This window comes from Ambystoma mexicanum, chromosome 12 (genome assembly GCF_040938575.1).
Source record: "Ambystoma mexicanum isolate Mex_15411 chromosome 12, UKY_AmexF1_1, whole genome shotgun sequence".
Taxonomy (NCBI): Eukaryota; Metazoa; Chordata; class Amphibia; order Caudata; family Ambystomatidae; genus Ambystoma; species Ambystoma mexicanum.
In genome coordinates, this window is record NC_090936.1 from 445,416,586 (window position 1) to 445,435,349 (window position 18,764).

Below are 18,764 nucleotides of genomic sequence, written 5' to 3' on the forward strand. Positions count from 1 at the left end.
AGCCCTTGTTGGAGCATCAAAGTCTATAGAACTGAAGTTTTCTTCTGGGCCATGCATTCTCTCACAAACAATGGTATTGATGCTTGTCTCTTCCTGCCCTGAATGACGGGTCTCCCGTTAACTGTTATCCAAAGGCAGTCATTTTTGAGTGGTCAAAGGTTTTGATTCAAGTTTAAGGCGCACCACATTAGTGACCTTTTCTGTTTGTTCTAGTCTTGGGCTGGGACTTTGCTCTACCGCTTTTTATAACCATTATTAAACCTGTGTTTTTCTGCTTTTTTTGCTTTTCCCTTTTTTGATTGTGAAGAAATGCCAGTATCTGTCTTATCTGGTCCTTGATGAATATGCTTTGCACAAATTACAGGCTTTCTTAAAATATGGCTGCAGACAATGAATAGAGTTGTCATGGGCATCCTCCTGACACAACATTGTTCTTCCTTACTTTCCACAAGGGCCGTCACTGAGAAATGTCCTTGCTGCACAGAAAGCTCACATAATCTGTTCAGTTCTGCCAGTACATTTTTTTCTGGAAGAATAGATCACTTTTAGAAATAACTGTTGTCTTTTCCTTCTGTTTTTAATGATTTAAAGCAGCATGTGTTCTTTCGAGGGGCTCCTCAAGTGGGTGAAAAAAGATTTTTAAAATAACACCCAGAGATGGAAATTATCTGCTCAACACTGATTGGTTTGAAGTAGTCTCATTGGCCATGCATGAGTTCTTAAAGGTGGCTATGCAAATTTACATGCAAAACCATGGTTCAAATTACGTAAAATGTTCTTTTTAATGTTGAATGTTAATGTATTTTAAAGTTCAGGCGTTCCAAGAATGGTAATTGGGAATATTCAAAGTATGGAACTCTCTAAAAGACCCAATACCGGAAACATAACCACCTTAAACCACTAGCGGCAGCTGTCAAAATGTCAGGCAAGAATGCCCAGCTGCTAATCCGTTAACATGTAGGACGTTAGCTGCCATTTCTAATTATCTTTGCCTTCAACTGAATTGTAATTTCTACCACCAAACAATTAACATAATAACTCTACAGGGGTTATACAGTGTTAATCGTGACAGTGGTAATCCTTCGATATTTTCTGTAGAACTCCTCACCAAGTTACTAAAAACATATGTTGCCATCTATTGTTCCAAATAGTAAGGTACTATGCATGACTCATGTTCAAAATCAGTTTCACTTTTCTCAGGTATTAGCAATGTATGTGCTTCTATCTATAAAAACTTGACATTACATCTTTTTTCTAACAATATTTTATTGTGGTTTATTTAATGAAAGGGGACAATGGCATTTGCAAACCATTAGCTTCTAATGCAAGTTAAGAGATCAATAGAACACATGTATTGCTGTACTTCCAGCTCTAGTATTTTGAGGTTTTCTTGGCCTATCCATAATTACCTTTGGAAAACAATAATCAAATATGCATGAATGTGGCTGAGACCATCCGTGGGTGCAGCAGGCAGCAGAATTGCTATGTCAGTCCATATTCCCTTACATTTCTCGTTCCAGTCTCTTAATTGGTAGTTGGCTCATTCCATGGTGGCTAGTTTGCCCAGTTCTTCCATCCACTCCTCTATCATGAGGAATTTTTGACATTTCAAGTTTCCAAAATGTAGTTGTTTCTCCACTGATGATAATTGTTTTATCCACAGTTTGTTTTAGCAGCTTAACTCGTATCAGAAAAATAAGGAACACTCGGTGCTATGGTAAATAAGAGGAGACCAAATCCATATATATTTCCAGAAAAATTATATATTATACTTTTCATTTTCAGATAATAAATCAGGCTGCACTTGCTCTTTTGAATTGTTATTTAAGTAATTGGCTGCTCTACATGTTTTAAATGTCTAGGTAGTCATTTACTGTTCTCTTCAGCCAGACTACCAGGATTGTTATCTAATGATACACTTTAGATTTTTAGGATTGTGGCCAAGGTATTCAACTTGTCTCTTGGGAAGGGAAACTTGTTCTGTTTATTGTTTTCTGTGTACTGTACAATATAGTGTATAAACGCCCTTGAATATTATCTGAAAATTCGAAGCAAAATATACAATTTCTCATAACACATATATACATTTGGTATCATCTTATTTACCAGTGTTCAATATCTTTCGGTTTCTATTACATTAACATCCTCAGGTGTGCACATTTTTTGACAGACACTCTATGTAGCTATGCCTAATATTGATATGCAATCATACATCTAGTTTTGCTGGATAAGTGCAGTGATCCCCAATTTGTCATGTGACAGTAGATTCCAAGTAGCAAATGAATGGTAGCTGCCTCCATCCCCAAATAAGTTATTGAAACAATACTGAGGTACCAGCACCTCTTTTCAAAAAGGTGAGGTGCCCTAAAAGGAACAACAGAAGGAAAAATTGAAAATAAACAAGTATTGCATGGGTAAATGGTTTTCTTGCAGTCGTGTCCAATGTTATTGTCCTTATTACATTGGTGTGATCTTGATGGGTTATTTACAGTTTTTTTTTAAATTTTAGAATGATACTTAATTAAGCTGTTGGGTTTTGAGGGAGGGGTGAATTCATTGTGTGGCCAACCATGGTATGATTGTAACATGTATCTCTTTTTTTCTTATTGTTGTGTGTCTTTCAATTTCCTCATTTCCTACCTTTTGAAGGTCTTGATCTCAGAAGGACTCATGCAATTTGCTCAAGACCCAAACTTCATAGAGGTCACTACCCAGGAGCTTGCGGACGCCTGCGACATGACGATAGAAGAAATGGAAAATGCAGCAGATAACCTCCTCAATGGCAACAGCAAGCAGAGCCCGAATGGCAACCTGTTGCCTTTTGTAAATTGCAGGGACCAAGGGCAGGACAGTATAGAGGTGGAGGAGGATCAGCAGACCACAGATTGTACAGAACCGGAGGACGAGCTCAAGGACAGTAGGAATTATGTCAGCAGCTTGTAGTTGCCATGGATGAAGCAATGATGTGTTTTTTTCTGTTTCAATGTTCCTAATGGGTTTGTTTCAGAAGTGCCTCACTGTTCTCGTGACCTGGAGTAACCGGAACAGCGTTCTTCATTCTTTTTTGTTGGAATGAGCAGCATCGTTGGGTGGTTACATGAAAGCTTTCCAGGAGTGAGTACAACCCAAGCATGTGCCCCTGGATGTCCAAGGGAGCCCGGCTCCCTCTTCTTCCAGCCCTGGCACAAGGAACAACTGCTGCTAAAGCAGTGCGAAGGAGAAGTTCATCTTGGTGGATGGCCCGGACAGAAAGGACCCTGCATTTTTTCAAGTTTGCTTGTTGAAATAACAAGAAAATGAATCATTTTGCACATGTTCTGTACGAGCCTCACATGTCTCCATAGAGCCAAGGTCCTCATAACTTCGAATGGAATGTTGGACTTCCGCTGCAGATCACAGAACCCTCGTTCTGGAGGTGGCAATGGCGACAAAGCACTGCCTTAAAGTACAGGAAAGGCAAATAGCAACCCTGCAAATCGACACTGATAAGAAAACAGACTATCCACCCTGCCAGCACAGAAGGAGCTGAACAAGGGCTTGGTTCATTGTCTTGAGTCTTTATCTAGATGTAGGCAGGTACAGCCATCCCTTGACAACCCACTTACTAAACGGGTAAGATGATCTGAGCCCTTCTCCGCCACACCCCAAAGAAAGTGTACAGCCGGCTCCACCACTGCCTGTCAAGACCAGATAGGTAGAGTTCTGGCAATCCGAGCAGAAAGAGCTTGGCAGTCAACTTTGATAGCCCACAAATTCTAAAGGTGGGATAACGGGTCTCTGTAGATTTCTCTTAGTATCAGCAGTTACAATATTTTCTTGAAAGCATGTTTAAGTTTGGAGGTTTTTTTAACCTTTGTGGTGGTGGGGGAAATTTGTGGTTGGTGAAAGTGAGGGCTAGGGTTGGCAGGAAAAGCAGAAAGAGTGTATGCATCACTATCTTTTGATTTCGATGTCTGAAAATGTGAACATCTATTTTGGTTTACATTGTATCACTTAAAGCAGTTTGCCATTGAAATTCTGTATGTAAAAGGGAATATCGTCTGTCAGAAGAGAGAGATTTGCTGCCATTTATCTGCACCAAGAACTTATTTTTTATTTAATAGAAACTATTGCTCTTTAAAAAAGGAAAACTGATTTAAAAGATAGTAGGCAATGCACTCAATATAGTCTTGCACATTGGGGTGAGTGGTTGGCATTATTTTTGTAGTGATAAGTCAATCTGTGGGCATGTGAGTGGTTGGATGAGTCTGCCTGGGTGCGTGCAGGTCTGTTTTTGTCTGTGCACGCGCAGTCCTCTACTTCCTACTTTTTAAACTTGCAGGAAACCTTCTGAATCTGGGGCCATTTGGATGCAAAAAATGATGACATTTGAAAAAAAGCAAATGTCTCCTGCTTGGAAAAAGAAATCAGTTACTCTTTGCATTTTCTGTTCCACAAGATATGCAAAAGCAATGCAATAATTTTAATTTATAAAAATATATATATGATTGTGAGTTGTGTAGGCATTTCACTTGTGTAGAAAAAAACAAGAAACTCAAGAAAAAAAATCCAGCAGGAATACTTTCCTTCTTTGATATATTCCATGTGATGTTTTTCTTGCATTGATAATGTTTCTGTTGAGGAAACCGTAATACTTGAATTCAGGTCAGTTTCAGTATTTTTAAACTATTTTTTTAAAATTGAATTGCAGTTGTGCCAAGCGAGTATAACAATTGAATTTAAGTTGTTCCCAAAATCACTTCTTGTATATTTTGCTGCATGTAACTCCTTTAGTATTCCAAGTGTGCCAAGCTTAACTTTTTGGACTTTTAAGTGCTTTTTCTACATGTGGTCAGGGAAAATGGAAGTAAATGATTTTTTTTGTACAATGAAAACAAAAATTCACATTGTTGTAAGTATTCTACAATCCACTACCAAGTTTCCCATGACTGATTTTGCATATCTTGTGTTCATCTCCCTTGAAATTGCATGATGAATTCATTAGTACTTTGTTTACTGAAATCATGCCTTTGTATGCAGTCTTTGCACCTCTTTTGTTTAGTTTCTGTCAATCTTTCTTCTCAAAGAGGGTGATAATGCCTGGGTCACAGATTCATCTGTCTCTGTTCTTGAAAATCAGCTGGCATCAGCAAAACCATACAGAGATTTTGGATTTATGGACAAGTCTAGTAATTTTGGAATAACCAAAGCAGTCATAACGAAGGTGCCAATATCAATGCTGATAGAGATTTTCGTGTTGGTATCAATGGAGTCTGGGGACAAAAATGTCCCAGAAGGAAATAAGACAGCCAGGTCTTTCACAATGATCCTTGCTCTAATATCTAATCTAATCACTAAATGTGAGAATGACCTAATCACTTTTTGAGTTCCCTGAATGTAGGGTCAAAATAAATTCTCGAGAGTCCTGAGGGCTTTGTGGGTGTGGGGACACAGGGCTTACTGCCCGTCTCCACAAAATGTCGATGTATATATGTACCTGATGGCAAAACGAAACCATTTTTGTAGGGTGTGTATAAATACAAAAATCATAAGGGCACTGAAAGGGTTGCTTAGAGTAGTGACCTGTGTACTCCTCGTCTCCTTTCCGCCCTGCATTTCGGATATCTGTCCTATTGGGGATGGGAACATTGTATTTCACGGCAATATATTTTCAAAGCACGCAAAACCATGGGTCGAGCTAGAACTTCCATTCAGGGCACACCACAATGCCCTTTTAAGACAAGTTCTGGCCTATTAAAACCATCTTTTTTCCATTTGGGCAGTTTACCCTGACAAATTACTTCTCTGCCTGCTAAAAGTACAATTTTGCCCTCCATAATTATGTTGAGTACCTTTTAAAAATAAATAACACTCTACTCAATTAAAATCCTGGGCAGATCACTGCAATGGTGTAGTGAGCATTCTCCCTCATGTGCCCTCTTCTTCATGCATTGTTTACTCTGGTCGTCAGTTCTTTTAGCTTGTCTGGGATATTAACTGATTAATGCTTGGTGGGGGATGGATGGTGAATCGTGTCAATGAAATACAACTTTGAACAATGAGTACATAAGACACTATGCTGAGTATCTTGTACTTATTCTCACCTCTAGTCTCATTTCCTCTATTCGTTTGGAAACTATCAAAGACCTCACTGACCTTGGAGGAGGAAAATATGAAGAGTTCAACCACAAATGTTCTTTAGGACAGCCGTCCAAACTGGGCAACCGCTCTTGAAATTGGATCTACAGGAAATGTTTACAGAAGGCATGTGGACCTGGCCTACTTCCGTGTAGATCACCACTTTGCCAATTGTCTCAAAGGCGACATACCTCTCAAAGGCCACTGAAGGGGTCTTTAAGTGAACAAGATAACCTTTTAAACTCTTCAGAGGTTTGGATTTCGAAGCTTTGCAACACTCATCTAAAAGGACTCTTAGTGCTACTTTGATCTGTTTGTATTATTTACCTCTCAATTTTGTTTGTATCTACTGTTGTTGAATACAATAATTTTATCAGGAAAAAAATAGATTGTACTAGAAATGATCAGCAGAAGGGTAAGAGAGAGAAAAACATGAGCCAGAACTCCTAGTTCATATGGAACATAAAGGTACCTTTGGAAATAAATAAATGCGTGCCCGCCAAATCACCTTATCCTTTTAAAGGAGGTAAAATGAGCCTCATTCGAAGGAGCCTGTTGTTCACTGGCCTCCTTGCTGAACTAACTGCTATAAAGAAGGCAGTTTTCCAGTAAAACCATTGGAGATCTACTGAAGCCATGGACTCATGGCACCTTTGCGCCAATACAACCAAAACACCATTCAAGTTAGACATATTGGTGAGCATTAACAGAGATCTAAAGACAGAGAAGTTTGTTGAAATGTCTTTTGATCAATGGATTTGTCTTTGGATCAATTGATGTGTTCTCTGAATGTCTCTATGACCCTATGGCCAAGAGGTAAGACCTGCAGGATTTGGTCTTAATGTCAGATCTGGCAAGAATGCAAATGAAAGAGAGCATGTGATTGAGGGACACCTCTAATGGCTTGACCGCTGATTGCAATGAGCCCCGACCAGGTCCATTTGCTCAGGTATTGCCTGTGAGTCAAATCTTTGCTTGTCCCCGATTATTTCACTATCATCCCTTGTTAAGCCCAAATGGCTAAACGTGAATCCTTTAGGTACCAATATGGGGCTACGAGAATCATGGAGCAGTTTTGACTCAATTTAAATTTCACTATCACTCTGGGGAGAAGAGGTAAGAGAAGGAATGCACAAATGAATGAGCTACTCTGGGGCATAATTAATGCATCCCTTATAGAATTGTATCTCTATGCCACCAACTTGTGTAAAACTGGCATTTTGATTGCTTCCTGTGGCAAAGAGGTCAAAAGGAGGAGAACTCAGTTAAAGTCCCCGCTTGGGTGCAGGAGATGGACAACTCAAAGCATCTACCTCTACATTTAGCATGCCTGTGGTATGTGTGACTTTCAGGAAAGTGTTGTATTGAAAGGCCTAACTCCTTAGCCAGTCAACATAATAGAGGAGACCTGGTCCAACTCTGTTGAGTAAACCATCCATGTCAGGTTGCCAGTATAAATCAAGATTTCTGACATGTTGAAGGGAGGCTGGAAAAGATAAGGAAATAGCCTTGAGCACCAGGATGTTGATGGGGTTGACACAGTTTCACTACCCCATGGCTCACATATAGATTCCTTTTTCCGTATGGCATCATTGGGTTGCTGGCAGTGAAGGGGTTAAGCGCTTGAAGGTTGCTTCCCTCTGTACTCCAATGAGTCTATTATCAACAACACCATCAGTTATGGGATTAGAAAGGGGGATTCTCTCAGGATGTTCTCTTTCTTAGACCACCAACGTGTCAGCTTTTAACTCCTTTATGATGGACACAGAGAGGATCTGGGGCTATCAGAGTTAATCACATGATTCTGCAAGTTGGAATTAAAATCACTTCATCCAAAGTTTACCACACAGACCTGCCAAGATGCAATAAGATATGAGGCTTAGAATCATCCAATAGAAAGTAGTTGGAAGCTTGCCCTCGGTCTGAAAACACTGCACCCGCAGCCTGAGTGAACAGATCCTTTTTGGAGTAAGTAAAACTCTACCAGTGATTGTGTCCCAAAGGTAACCAGTGAGGATGTGAGGTTTGAAGGACACCTAGTTCTGAAGAGTGGTCATGGCATGGACGAGTCATTTGCCCAGATATGATTAAAGGTGAATACCCTTCTGCCTCAGTGAAGCTGCACTGCTTGTGACCTTATTGAAACCCCTAGTAACTATGCTCAGACCAGAGGGAAAGGCCTTGTACTCCCTCTACTGATATAACCTCTCTCACTCTGCAAAATGAATGAAACGGAAATGAAGGGGGCAAACAGGTATATGCAGATATGCATCTTTGAGGACAAGAACACAAAGCCAATGCCCCTGCTGCATACAAGAATGGGTCTGCATCTGGTGATCAACTTTTATTCCCCCTCCAGGTGACGTTGAGTCATCTATGTTGGGAGACGAGTGGTTAGGGGAGGAGAAGGAGTTAACAGCCTCTTGCCACCATCCACAGAGCCAAAGAGTTATCCATTATGCACTTCTACATGCAGTGGTAAAGGGTGATTTGACCACACACTGGTGTTGTGTGTGTCACAACCAACAAGGTATCAACCATTGGCCTTATGAGTCTGATGTGCACTGTGACTTAAAACAGATTTGCTATTCTTTCGCTGTTTCCTTCTCTGTCCAATAGATGAGCACTCCTGGTGGCCTTGTCTCTTCAAGCAAATCCGTAATCCGAGGTGTTCAACTAAAAGCCTTGATGGCCTAAAAAATATCAAGTTTTCAGGATATGTCACAATAGTATTCATAAGATAAATGTACATAGAGCGGTTCTAAATGCATGCAAACTTATCTTTTGAAGATTTTTTTGAGATATCCTTAAAACCTGGCATGTTTGCAGCTCTTGAGGCCTGGAGTTGGACATCCTGCTCTACAGGCACAAATGGAGCATGTTCTGACTGGCTTAGGAGTCTCCCCCAAGAATAATTCCATGGTGATTGGTTTAGTAATAGATACCAATGACTTTAAAGTCTGCAAGCTTAATTTGATGAGCTGTTCATCTGTGACTGAATGGAAAATATATGTTTCTCAAATGAAGGTTCAATCCCTAACCTTGTGCTTTTGACAATGGTTTTGTCAAGATATTCGTTGTGATTCAGATCAACATTGGCACACATGCTGAGAGCAGCATTGGCAATATGGTGGGGCATGGTCTCCCACATATTAGCTAACTAAAGTGAGCTATGTCCTTCTATAGGTGAAGGGACAGCCTGCTGAAATGGTGTCAGCAATGGCCTGTCAAAGGGGTAAAGATGTATTTGATGGACTCTCCATCGCATTAAATCCCAATATTTACTTCTCCTTTTCCATGTTGGAGATGAAGGATTGGGAAGAGGAAATCTGGGCCTTACCCTAGCCCATAACTGCTTTACCAACAGCCCAGTCATTCCTCTGGTGTTTTTGCAGTCAATCATTTCTCAGATTGCGTCAGTCTGAACAGAGCATCCAGCTTCTTGTTTTATTACCATAGAGGAGTAAGAATCTGCCAAGATAACCTCTACTTATTTGCAGTCCTCAGGCTGTATGGGAATCTCTGTGTGCTGATAGGAACTTGCAGCAAGAACAATTGCCAATGCTCTGCTCTCCCTTCGTGAGGGTTCAGCAAGAGGCAGCAACGGTTGATCCATTCCACCCACCCGTGCACTCATGAAATCTCTACACTGAAAATGTTTTCTTCTTTCATTATCAGTATCTTGCTTTGTAGATAAAGAGGGGCAGAATGGAAGAATCTAAAGGGGTAGCCAGTTCCGGGGTCTGTGAACATTTTTGATCCTCTCGGAGGAACCAGAAATGGATGAACGGGTGGCTCCAGAACCTGAGAAGCTGTCCCTCTCCTGATGGCATTGTCATGAGAAAATCTGGAGGGGGTGGCTAGGTGCAAAGGAGGGTGTCTCCAGTGTTGACACCACGTGTTGGGGACGCAAAACCTGTGGAGTGGTTCGAGAAGGTTGCATTCCCTTTGACAATGACTTAAAATAATCCTTCATGGACTTTGATGTCGTGGACGTCATTCAAACATGACCTCCTTAGCATGATATTGTTGCCCTGGAATTGGTTGCTGTGGCCAATGATGAGAAGCAGCACATTGCGAATGGGCCGGCATAGAGATCAACCTAAGGCTTTAGGCCAAAGCATAAAAGGAATACACTGGCGCCACCCATTGCAACAGCAACAAACATTGAAGCGCTGGAGAGGAAGTTAGGCTAAGGCAGAGATGTGGCCGAAGACCATGAATATGGGAAGGGGAAACCCAAATCAGCCTGACAAGAAAGCTTGCTTCCCACAATTCTGTGTAGCAAATTTTGCACCTTGCTTACTCTGTGAGGACTGGAAGGGTTGCCTGATCCCTGGCAGCCTGGTGGGTCTCTGAAATGGGTCTGAGACACATCATTGTGCAGCCTCGAAGCCTGGAGACTGTTGCAAATGATTTAGATTTTTCCTGCTGCAATCCCCCACGTCGGGAGACCCTATCCATGCAGCAATTTTGTGATAGCAAAGATCCGGGTGTGACTTGGAAGGCAGGGTCGAGAGACCAATGGTGCTCATGAGACCCACTAACGGGCTATGAACCGGATGCACAAAGTGGCCTGCAGCCTTGCGTTAGACACTTGTAGTGGTTGGAATCAATATTGTGTGCAGTTGCGTGGGGTGTCCCACCAGAGTCCCAGGAACGTGACTTAATACGCTGCACTGGTCACAAATGCAGTACTAGTCAGGCCCCTGAAAATGAATCTTTGTAAAAATCGACTTTCTTACATGCACAGTCCCTTCTGTTTCCACTGCCCCACGGCGCCGAGGCGTCAGGGTAGGGAGCAGCCTTAAGACTGGAGTCCTACTTGGGCACAGTCACCCTAGAATAAACTGGGACAGCATGCAGATGAAAACAACCCCCTTAACTTTTATGGCTTCTTCTTTTCATCGATGAACGGGAGAACATTTCTCAGAGGTGGTAGCTTGTTTTGCTCTTCCCAGCGCATACACCTATAGCTAAAATCATGAACGTCTTTACAAAAAGCACACCGGTCCCAGGAGTCATTTTGACTAAGACACAATAGGAATGCTGATCTGCTCTGAGAAAAATAGGTCACGTCATGCACTTAAAAAAACTGTCAGCCATAGACAGGTGAAAAAAAACCTGCAAAGCCTGTATGAGGGTAAAAAACAAGGAAAAAAGTAAGAATGCAATGGGTATTCGCTACATATCTGGCTCCATATAATCAGAAGAGCTGGCGTGGCCACATATGTGTGCCCCAGCATTGTATTCTTTAAAATAGGTTTTTCTGCACAATTGTAATTGGTTATTTTATAACGCCCTTAATACTCAGAGATTTCTAAGCTTGGTCCCTGGGATTGAACCTGTGTTGCTCTGTGTCGTCTTGCTTCCATGGAGAGTGTGTTGTTGTCCCTGAGCTATCCTCCCAATGCTGCATTCCCATCCTTACCAGGATGAATATACCAATCTCAGAGGAAAAGGGATAGGACGTAGCTGTAAGTCATTTTCTAGGCACTCCCAATTTTGGCCAATACAATTTGGTAAGTGGAGAAGATGTGATTAGAACTCACATCCCCTAGTGGCTCAGTCCTCAGGTTTGTTGCTAGACCATATTGCCTTACCATTGATTTTATCCAAGTCCTTTTTAGGAGATGGATTTCAACATCATACACACTAGAAGGCTCTGTTCCCTTTTGTTGCACTATCCCAATCAACTGCACCACACTGAAGTTGGCTGAATCATTGATGTTTATTGGGGAAGAAAGCTAATAAATCAGTCACATTTGAGGTTGTACCAGTGGTGTATTCTGGGATTTATAGAATCAACTCACATATAACATTATCCTAGTTACTCTCATCAGAATTGTTCACATCACTTAAAATAGGGGACTTTCAAAACACAGAAGTTATCAAATTTCACATAATGAGGTGGTCAGTGTCTCACAATTGGGGATTTCCAAATCACCAATATTCGTGCAAATCCCGCTCTATAAAGGGTATTCAAATCATGCTACCGGGAGGGTTTGAAAATCACTAATCTGGAGGGCATCCCTATAATTTACACTGAGTTACCAGAGACCAGGTAAATGACATCTGGGTATTGGCCTGCTCCTGATATGCCATTTATGTAAATATTGTTTATTCTTCTTGGTACTTGGATAAGGGCCCCACTTCCACTCTAATCCATCACTTTTTGAGATGGAATACTCACACACAATGAGTAGTGCCCGCCCACTGTCACTGGAGAATATCTTCATAAATCATTCTGCCCGTTGCCGGTCTAATGAGGAACACCTCCTCACTTACACTGAAATGGGTGGGTGTCCAGGTTATTCATACTCACAGCTTATGATGATGGGTATTTAGAGCGTACCCACCATATGCTGCCCATATTACACATTCTTCACTAGGAAATTAACCCAGTCATTTAAGATAGTTTCTGCAAATTTCACACAGTGTGTGTGTATATACCAAATATATACACTGACCTTGTTTAAATGAGTTTACCTTTGGTATTCTAAATACTATGGCTCTAATGTCCCAGTACGCTAGTAGTTACATTAATTTGCTCACTCCAAAACGAAACTATTACAATACATGATCAAGGGCTTTATATCGTCCAGTTGATTATTCTACTGGTGCCACAATTGTGCATTGTAAAAAGGCAATGATTACTTTTTTAAAGATTTTGTTTCCTCTTCGCTCACCAATGGTTAAGTTACCCTGTGTGCCTGGGGCTGGCATACTCCATCTAGGTAAGCTTATTCAATTCAGTCCCACTCCAAGCACTAACTACATAAATGGCTCTCCCTCAGCTTGCCCTTTCCTTCTTTTTGAAGCTAGGTCAATACTCCCACTCAGGCTTGGTCAGGGCTTCCTCTTTCGCCTTGTTCAACTATTTGCTTTTGGACTACACTGATTTGGCTATTGAGTCAAGCAAGAGATAGTCAGTCCATAAGTTCAGAAACAGCTTACTCCTGCTCTTAAATAATGACTCCATCTCACAGACATACACACCACATTCATTATGGATTATCTTCAGCCTTTCTGCAATAGCAAACATTTATCATTTTCAATGTATTCCCTTATATCGGGATATAGTCATGACCGGAAAATTGCAATTGTCCAGTAAGCATTCAATGGAAACCAATACTTTTTTAATTCTTTAACTAAAATCACCCTTTTGCTAATACACTTCTACCTTCCACATACTTGTACAAATAATGTAATCCTGGCACCATCTCCATATTAGAATAGATTCCAGGCAAGTGAACTAGGTGCACAATAGTTGAACACTTTCTTCCCTTAGAGTTGCTCTGCATCAAATTTGGCATCCCACTAGTAGGAACAAGAAACAAAACACAGAACTACTAAGTTTGCTGATGCCAGCTGTGCCAGTGCGTCTCATCGTGTAAAGGGGTTATGTTCCGTTTCAAGGAATCCCCACGAACATGTTGAGGTCAAGACGTGAGCAAAGACCTCTCTTCTTCAAGTCAATTTAGATGGAATGAGAAGAATCCATCATGCCATTGCCACCCTTTCAGTAGTTTAATATGTTTCCCTTTCTCTTTGATTAGAGTGGGTGTCTGGTACAGTCACTGCATGACAAGTCGAAACTCTAAAAAGCTTAAGACAAGGGTGTTTGTTGATGCATTCAGAAGTACACAGAAGGATCATGGTATTCTTGTCATTTCTGCCTGGCTTTTTGGTAGATAAATAAGCCACACTAAGAACAAGGTCTATTGAAGGACATGATCATTGCTAGAGCAACATCACAGTATTTCTCAAATGTGGTTTCCTTTTCATACTGGGGTTGGCTGATGTTTGTGACGATGCGGGGCATTTGGATTCAGAAGCAGGTAGTTCCTGACAGAGAGCTCTTGGTGCTCACTTTTCTCCATCATCATCCTTGCTGGATCTCAAGATGTTGCTGCCATATAGGTATCCCATTTGTTTCTTTTCCTCCTGCATCCAAAGGGACAGCTGAACACGGCCCACTCATCGGCTGGGATCCTTTCCATCATCATGTATAGGACAGCATATGTCAATCTTTTCATTTTCTGCCTGGACACCTAGACAGTTTTCCTCCCTACCCCTCACACACAGACCAACCAACAGACAAAGGGACAAGACACATTTTTTTTTACATTTCTTGATAATTTTCAAAAGCAATGTATCATTGTTTTCTTTACATTGATGCCAATATAAGAGTTGTATGGGTCTCAGCTGGACTCCTGTTTTATTTTTGAGTTTGAATGCTTAAGTGGTGAGGGGGTGGGTCAGTCTGGCATGGATTGACAGAAGGGAGTGATGGGAATAATATGCACAGTAGTACTGTGTTTAAGAACGGCAATCAATCCATCCATAAATGCACATAAAAAAGAGGACCTGCTGAGGAATGGCCTCATCTAGATTGTAATTGTGAGTTCAAAGTATAATGTTGCCTAGGAAGTTGTGTTATATTTTAAATGGAGACTATTAGGAATTAGAGCCTGGATATCATTGAGGGAGTCGCCTAAGCTCCTGGCATTCCTGGCCGTCAAATGTGCAGCCCTCCGAGTCTGTAGCAGTCACAGCAGTCAGACTCTGGCAGACACAGGAGCAGAGGTACATGCACTTTTGTGAACTTTCTTTTATGGTCTGCTTTTCTCTTTCTCATGTCCAATATCAGACAAAATGTGATGGGTCTCAAAAAATGTGTTTTACCCTGCTAATATGACAGAAAAAACAGATTTAAATTGATTATTTCAATTTAAATTATCAGACGCTAACAATATATTAGCCATTTTAAAAACTCTAAACCACTTCTACCAATGAAAAGCTGTGGGATATACAAGTAGAGCAATGACTTTTCTCTGCCCCCTCAAAATCCAAAGTACAGAATTGCATGTCTAAACTCTCAGAGGCAGGTGCAGCCCCTACTTCAGTTGCTATTGGACAATTATTGGGTAGTCATCTTGGACCACAAGCCTCGGGTCAATCAGCATATCAATAACAGAAAGTGCACCTTCTAAAGAGCATTATACAGTTACTGGTTTGTAAAGTATAATATGTGGTTGTTTGAAGACTTCACTATAGAAGAGCATACCTAATGGTCCTCCCAAAAGCCAGTTTTCCACATTAAAGGTGATACAACTTGCAGAAATCAGATTGATCTCTCACACACTGTGCTTTGATGCATAACTTTAGTCCAAATGTCTCTTCCCTGGCTCTGTACTGAAGTCTGTTGTGTGTTCAAGACAGCCTGCTTAACTTAAAAAGTGCTACATCGACACTTCCATTAGTAATTGCCAAACTCTCCATCTCTACATGATTGAGTGACTTATGCAGCAAAAAGGATCTTTGCCTAGTAACCACTGTGTTCAATTGGGCTATAAACCTTGAGACATTCTTTCTCTGGGTGCACCAGAGGATCTGGAAGCCACACCCTCTGGATCTACAATGCACCCCTTTCATCGTCATTTTCTGGAAAGAAGTGAAAAACCTATCACAAAAATACCTAATAGGTGAGGCCTAGAGCTGCCGAATTTAACTAGCCTACTCCTTAGCACATTCTTTTCCCTTGTCTCCGCTTATGCAGACTTGAACTCAAAGATTTCAGGTGTGGGTGTATAAATTCCAAGGCAAAGTGTATTATCTATCCTTTCCCTTACGAGATGTAACAAATGTGGGGTTTCTTCCTTTATCTTCACACCTGCCATTCCAAATTTCCTTCCTTAGATTTATGACCATCAGTTGCTCGAAAAATCAGTACTTCCTCCCAGGTGTTAAAACACGCTAGCAAGGTGGTCTAGCTATATTTCTTCCTCTTTGCTGCCTTGCCTACATGTGAGCTGAGATGCAACAACTTCTACTGTACTAGGCCCATAAATATGCTCCCCTCCCCTCCACTCATCCTCTACCTGTGACTATCTCCATACCCCCAGAAAGGCCACCTCATACACATAGACAAAAAAGCAGTCTGACTTTGATGAATGCCTAAGGACTGGGTTAGAGCCTAATGTAGCTCATTTCCAAATGAAGACGTTCATCAGGACTGAAATTAAAATTAATGTAGCTTATTCCATGTCAGACAAAGTTTCCCTGCAAAGTTTCATCATGCTGTTATATTAAGCCTCTAAGCCCTTCTCCTAATGTCGGGAGACAAAAACTAGATTAAGCAAGTTGGGCAATAGGGACACATTGAACAGGAACTACTCTTAACTATGGTCTTCAAAATTAAACGTCATCCCTCTGGTTCCACCTACTAACTACATGTTTTGCATTTTTATCTATTCTGGAATTCTTCATACATCTTTTGAGTCAATTACATTTTTTAAGTTTATACCATTCTAAGCTCTGCCTATATGTGTTCAATTTCCGAACATTGTGTTATATGCTACACACTGATAATTATTAGTGAAGTGATCTGATGCCTTTAGGGGCCTGGTTTGCGATACAAAAAAACATTAAATACACTAAAGAAAACTGTTTCAATGAAGATTAGTAGTATATGTTTTTGGTCATTCTGAAAATTGGATAGGTTTTTAATATTTCCTGGGTTGACAAAGATTAAGCCCACATGCCGACCAACAAAAATGAGAAGAGTTAAAAGAGATTTATAAACGTCGACTTACTTAGAGTTCCACCTCTGAAAAAGTCCCTCATTCTAGACTGTCATCTGTAACCAAAATCACAATTACCTGTTCATAGTTAAAATGTCAGTAAGGAATTTAAATAAAAAAATACTGATTTCTAGAGCTGCCTAATACTTCACTCGTAATTGCTTAGAAACATCATGCACTGAGTTTAATTGTTATGAAGGGCTATAAAATGAGTTACTCAACAGAGGGACTACTGTACTCTGAGGACACAGTGCTTTTTCCTTTGAACTCATGGAATGTGACCGGAGCCATGATGCAGAGCAGCATAAATGAAGCATGCACTGCCACTTACCTTGCAACACCACCCTAACAAATACTCGCAGGCCCAAACGCCAGTCCTTTTATTTGCACACTTCATTTGGCATACCCTTTTAGAGGAGAATGGCAGAGAGGGCCCTATGGGGAAAAGGGGAACAAAAGGAAAGGTATAGGATTCTCATTAGAATTCTGTGCAAGAATCCAAACACAAGTAATTACATTTAAGAAGAATCGCCACAATAGGGAATTATCCTCACCCAACAGATCAAACAAAAGAAACCACAACGAAGTTGTAGAGAATGTCATGGATCTAGATTAACAGAGTTGCAAACCGAGGGTATGTTACTCACCTGGAGTAAATTACCATGAAAGAAACAGAGAATATGCAGCAAATGCAACATTCACTTGTTTTATACGTGAGATTTGTATATAACTTCAAATACAAATCTTGAACTGATCAGAGCCTAAGTTTGAAAACGCTTGTTGGCAAGTTGAACACAATATTTTGAAGATCTGATGTTCTATTGAGGCTTGGAATTAGGGCACAATCTAATGAATTATACGATGAAAGTCTTTTTGAGCACACATTAAAGGATATGGTTTTTCAAAAATACAAACAATTTTGTTGGTGTGTTACATTTCGCTAAGTGAGGTATGCGCTGTCAGGGTCTGACTTGACTGAATTCCACAGGAGCTGATGCTGGCCCCACAGACCCTCACCAGGAGTTCACCTCTCAACCCTAAAGTAAAAGCTGAGCTGAGAACCCCGGGAAAGGGGAATTTGGATAAAATAACAACGGAGACCCTGCAACCTTCTGGTAGGCTCTGGTATCTGTAGTAAACAAATACACTTGGTTACTTATACATTAGTGTGAACCTTTTTATCTAAATTATTTTTAAATCTTCACATGAAGTGGGTCTATTCACAATTGTGGATAAGGCATCTTTTAACTCTTCTCTCAAGCCTCTATAAAACAAAGATGATTGTTTATCTTCTGGCCAATTGCTCTCTAATACTAAGGATCTAAACTGTGTGATGTAAGACACTAAATCTTTATTTCCCTGTTTTAACTTTAATAGTTCTCCATCCACTTCTTGAGATAACTGTCGTCTGTCAAACATTTTTCTAAATTATGACTTAAAGGCTAACAGGTTCTTTAGAATGGGATTCTCTTGACCAACTAATAACACTGACCAAGTTGCCGCCTCACCAGTAAGGTAAGACAGAGCTATTTTAGTAGCATCTGTATCAAAGGCTTCAGGTCTACAAAGGAAATGAAGTTCACACTGTGTAAGGAAAATTTGACATTTCTTGGCATCTCCCCCAAAACGTTCTAGAGGTGCTAAAGGGACTGGACCTATAGGTCTATTCATGTTCCCCCTACTTCCCTCCTGAGAACTCGTTCCTTCACCCAAATCCTCTCTAAATAACACTGGTAATTCTCTACTTGGGCTCTCAGAAACTCTCGACTCCAAAGAAATGCCCTCACCCCTACGGGTAACCCTAGAATTTAATTCTTCAAACTTGTAACTCCTGGTTCTCTCTTCGCACTGCCCTCATTTCCTCCTTTAACTCTGAAAACATGTCCCTTAAGGAACTTGCTAATGCTTCTGTGGGATCCATATCAGCTCAGGTGGAAAAAATATCGTGGGCCTTTCATCCTGTCAGGGTCCGGCTTGACTGAATTCCACAGGAGCTGATGCTGGCCCCACAGACCCTCACCAGGAGTTCACCTCTCAACCCTTAAGTAAAAGCTGAGCAGA

At 40.8% G+C, this 18,764-nt stretch overlaps 1 protein-coding gene across 8 annotated transcripts in view; it reads left to right on the plus strand.

The window, feature by feature from the left end:
• Positions 1-14,324, plus strand: part of CACNA1C (calcium voltage-gated channel subunit alpha1 C) — a 2,322,072-nt gene extending 2,307,748 nt beyond the window's left edge. For all 8 annotated transcript variants that reach the window (XM_069628642.1, XM_069628646.1, XM_069628641.1 and 5 more), the window contains one exon: positions 2,650-14,324. In XM_069628642.1, the coding sequence (XP_069484743.1) occupies positions 2,650-2,943 (294 nt within the window). In that variant the 3' untranslated portion in view covers positions 2,944-14,324. The remainder of the gene's footprint in view (positions 1-2,649) is intronic.
• The last annotated feature ends 4,440 nt before the right edge of the window (positions 14,325-18,764 follow it).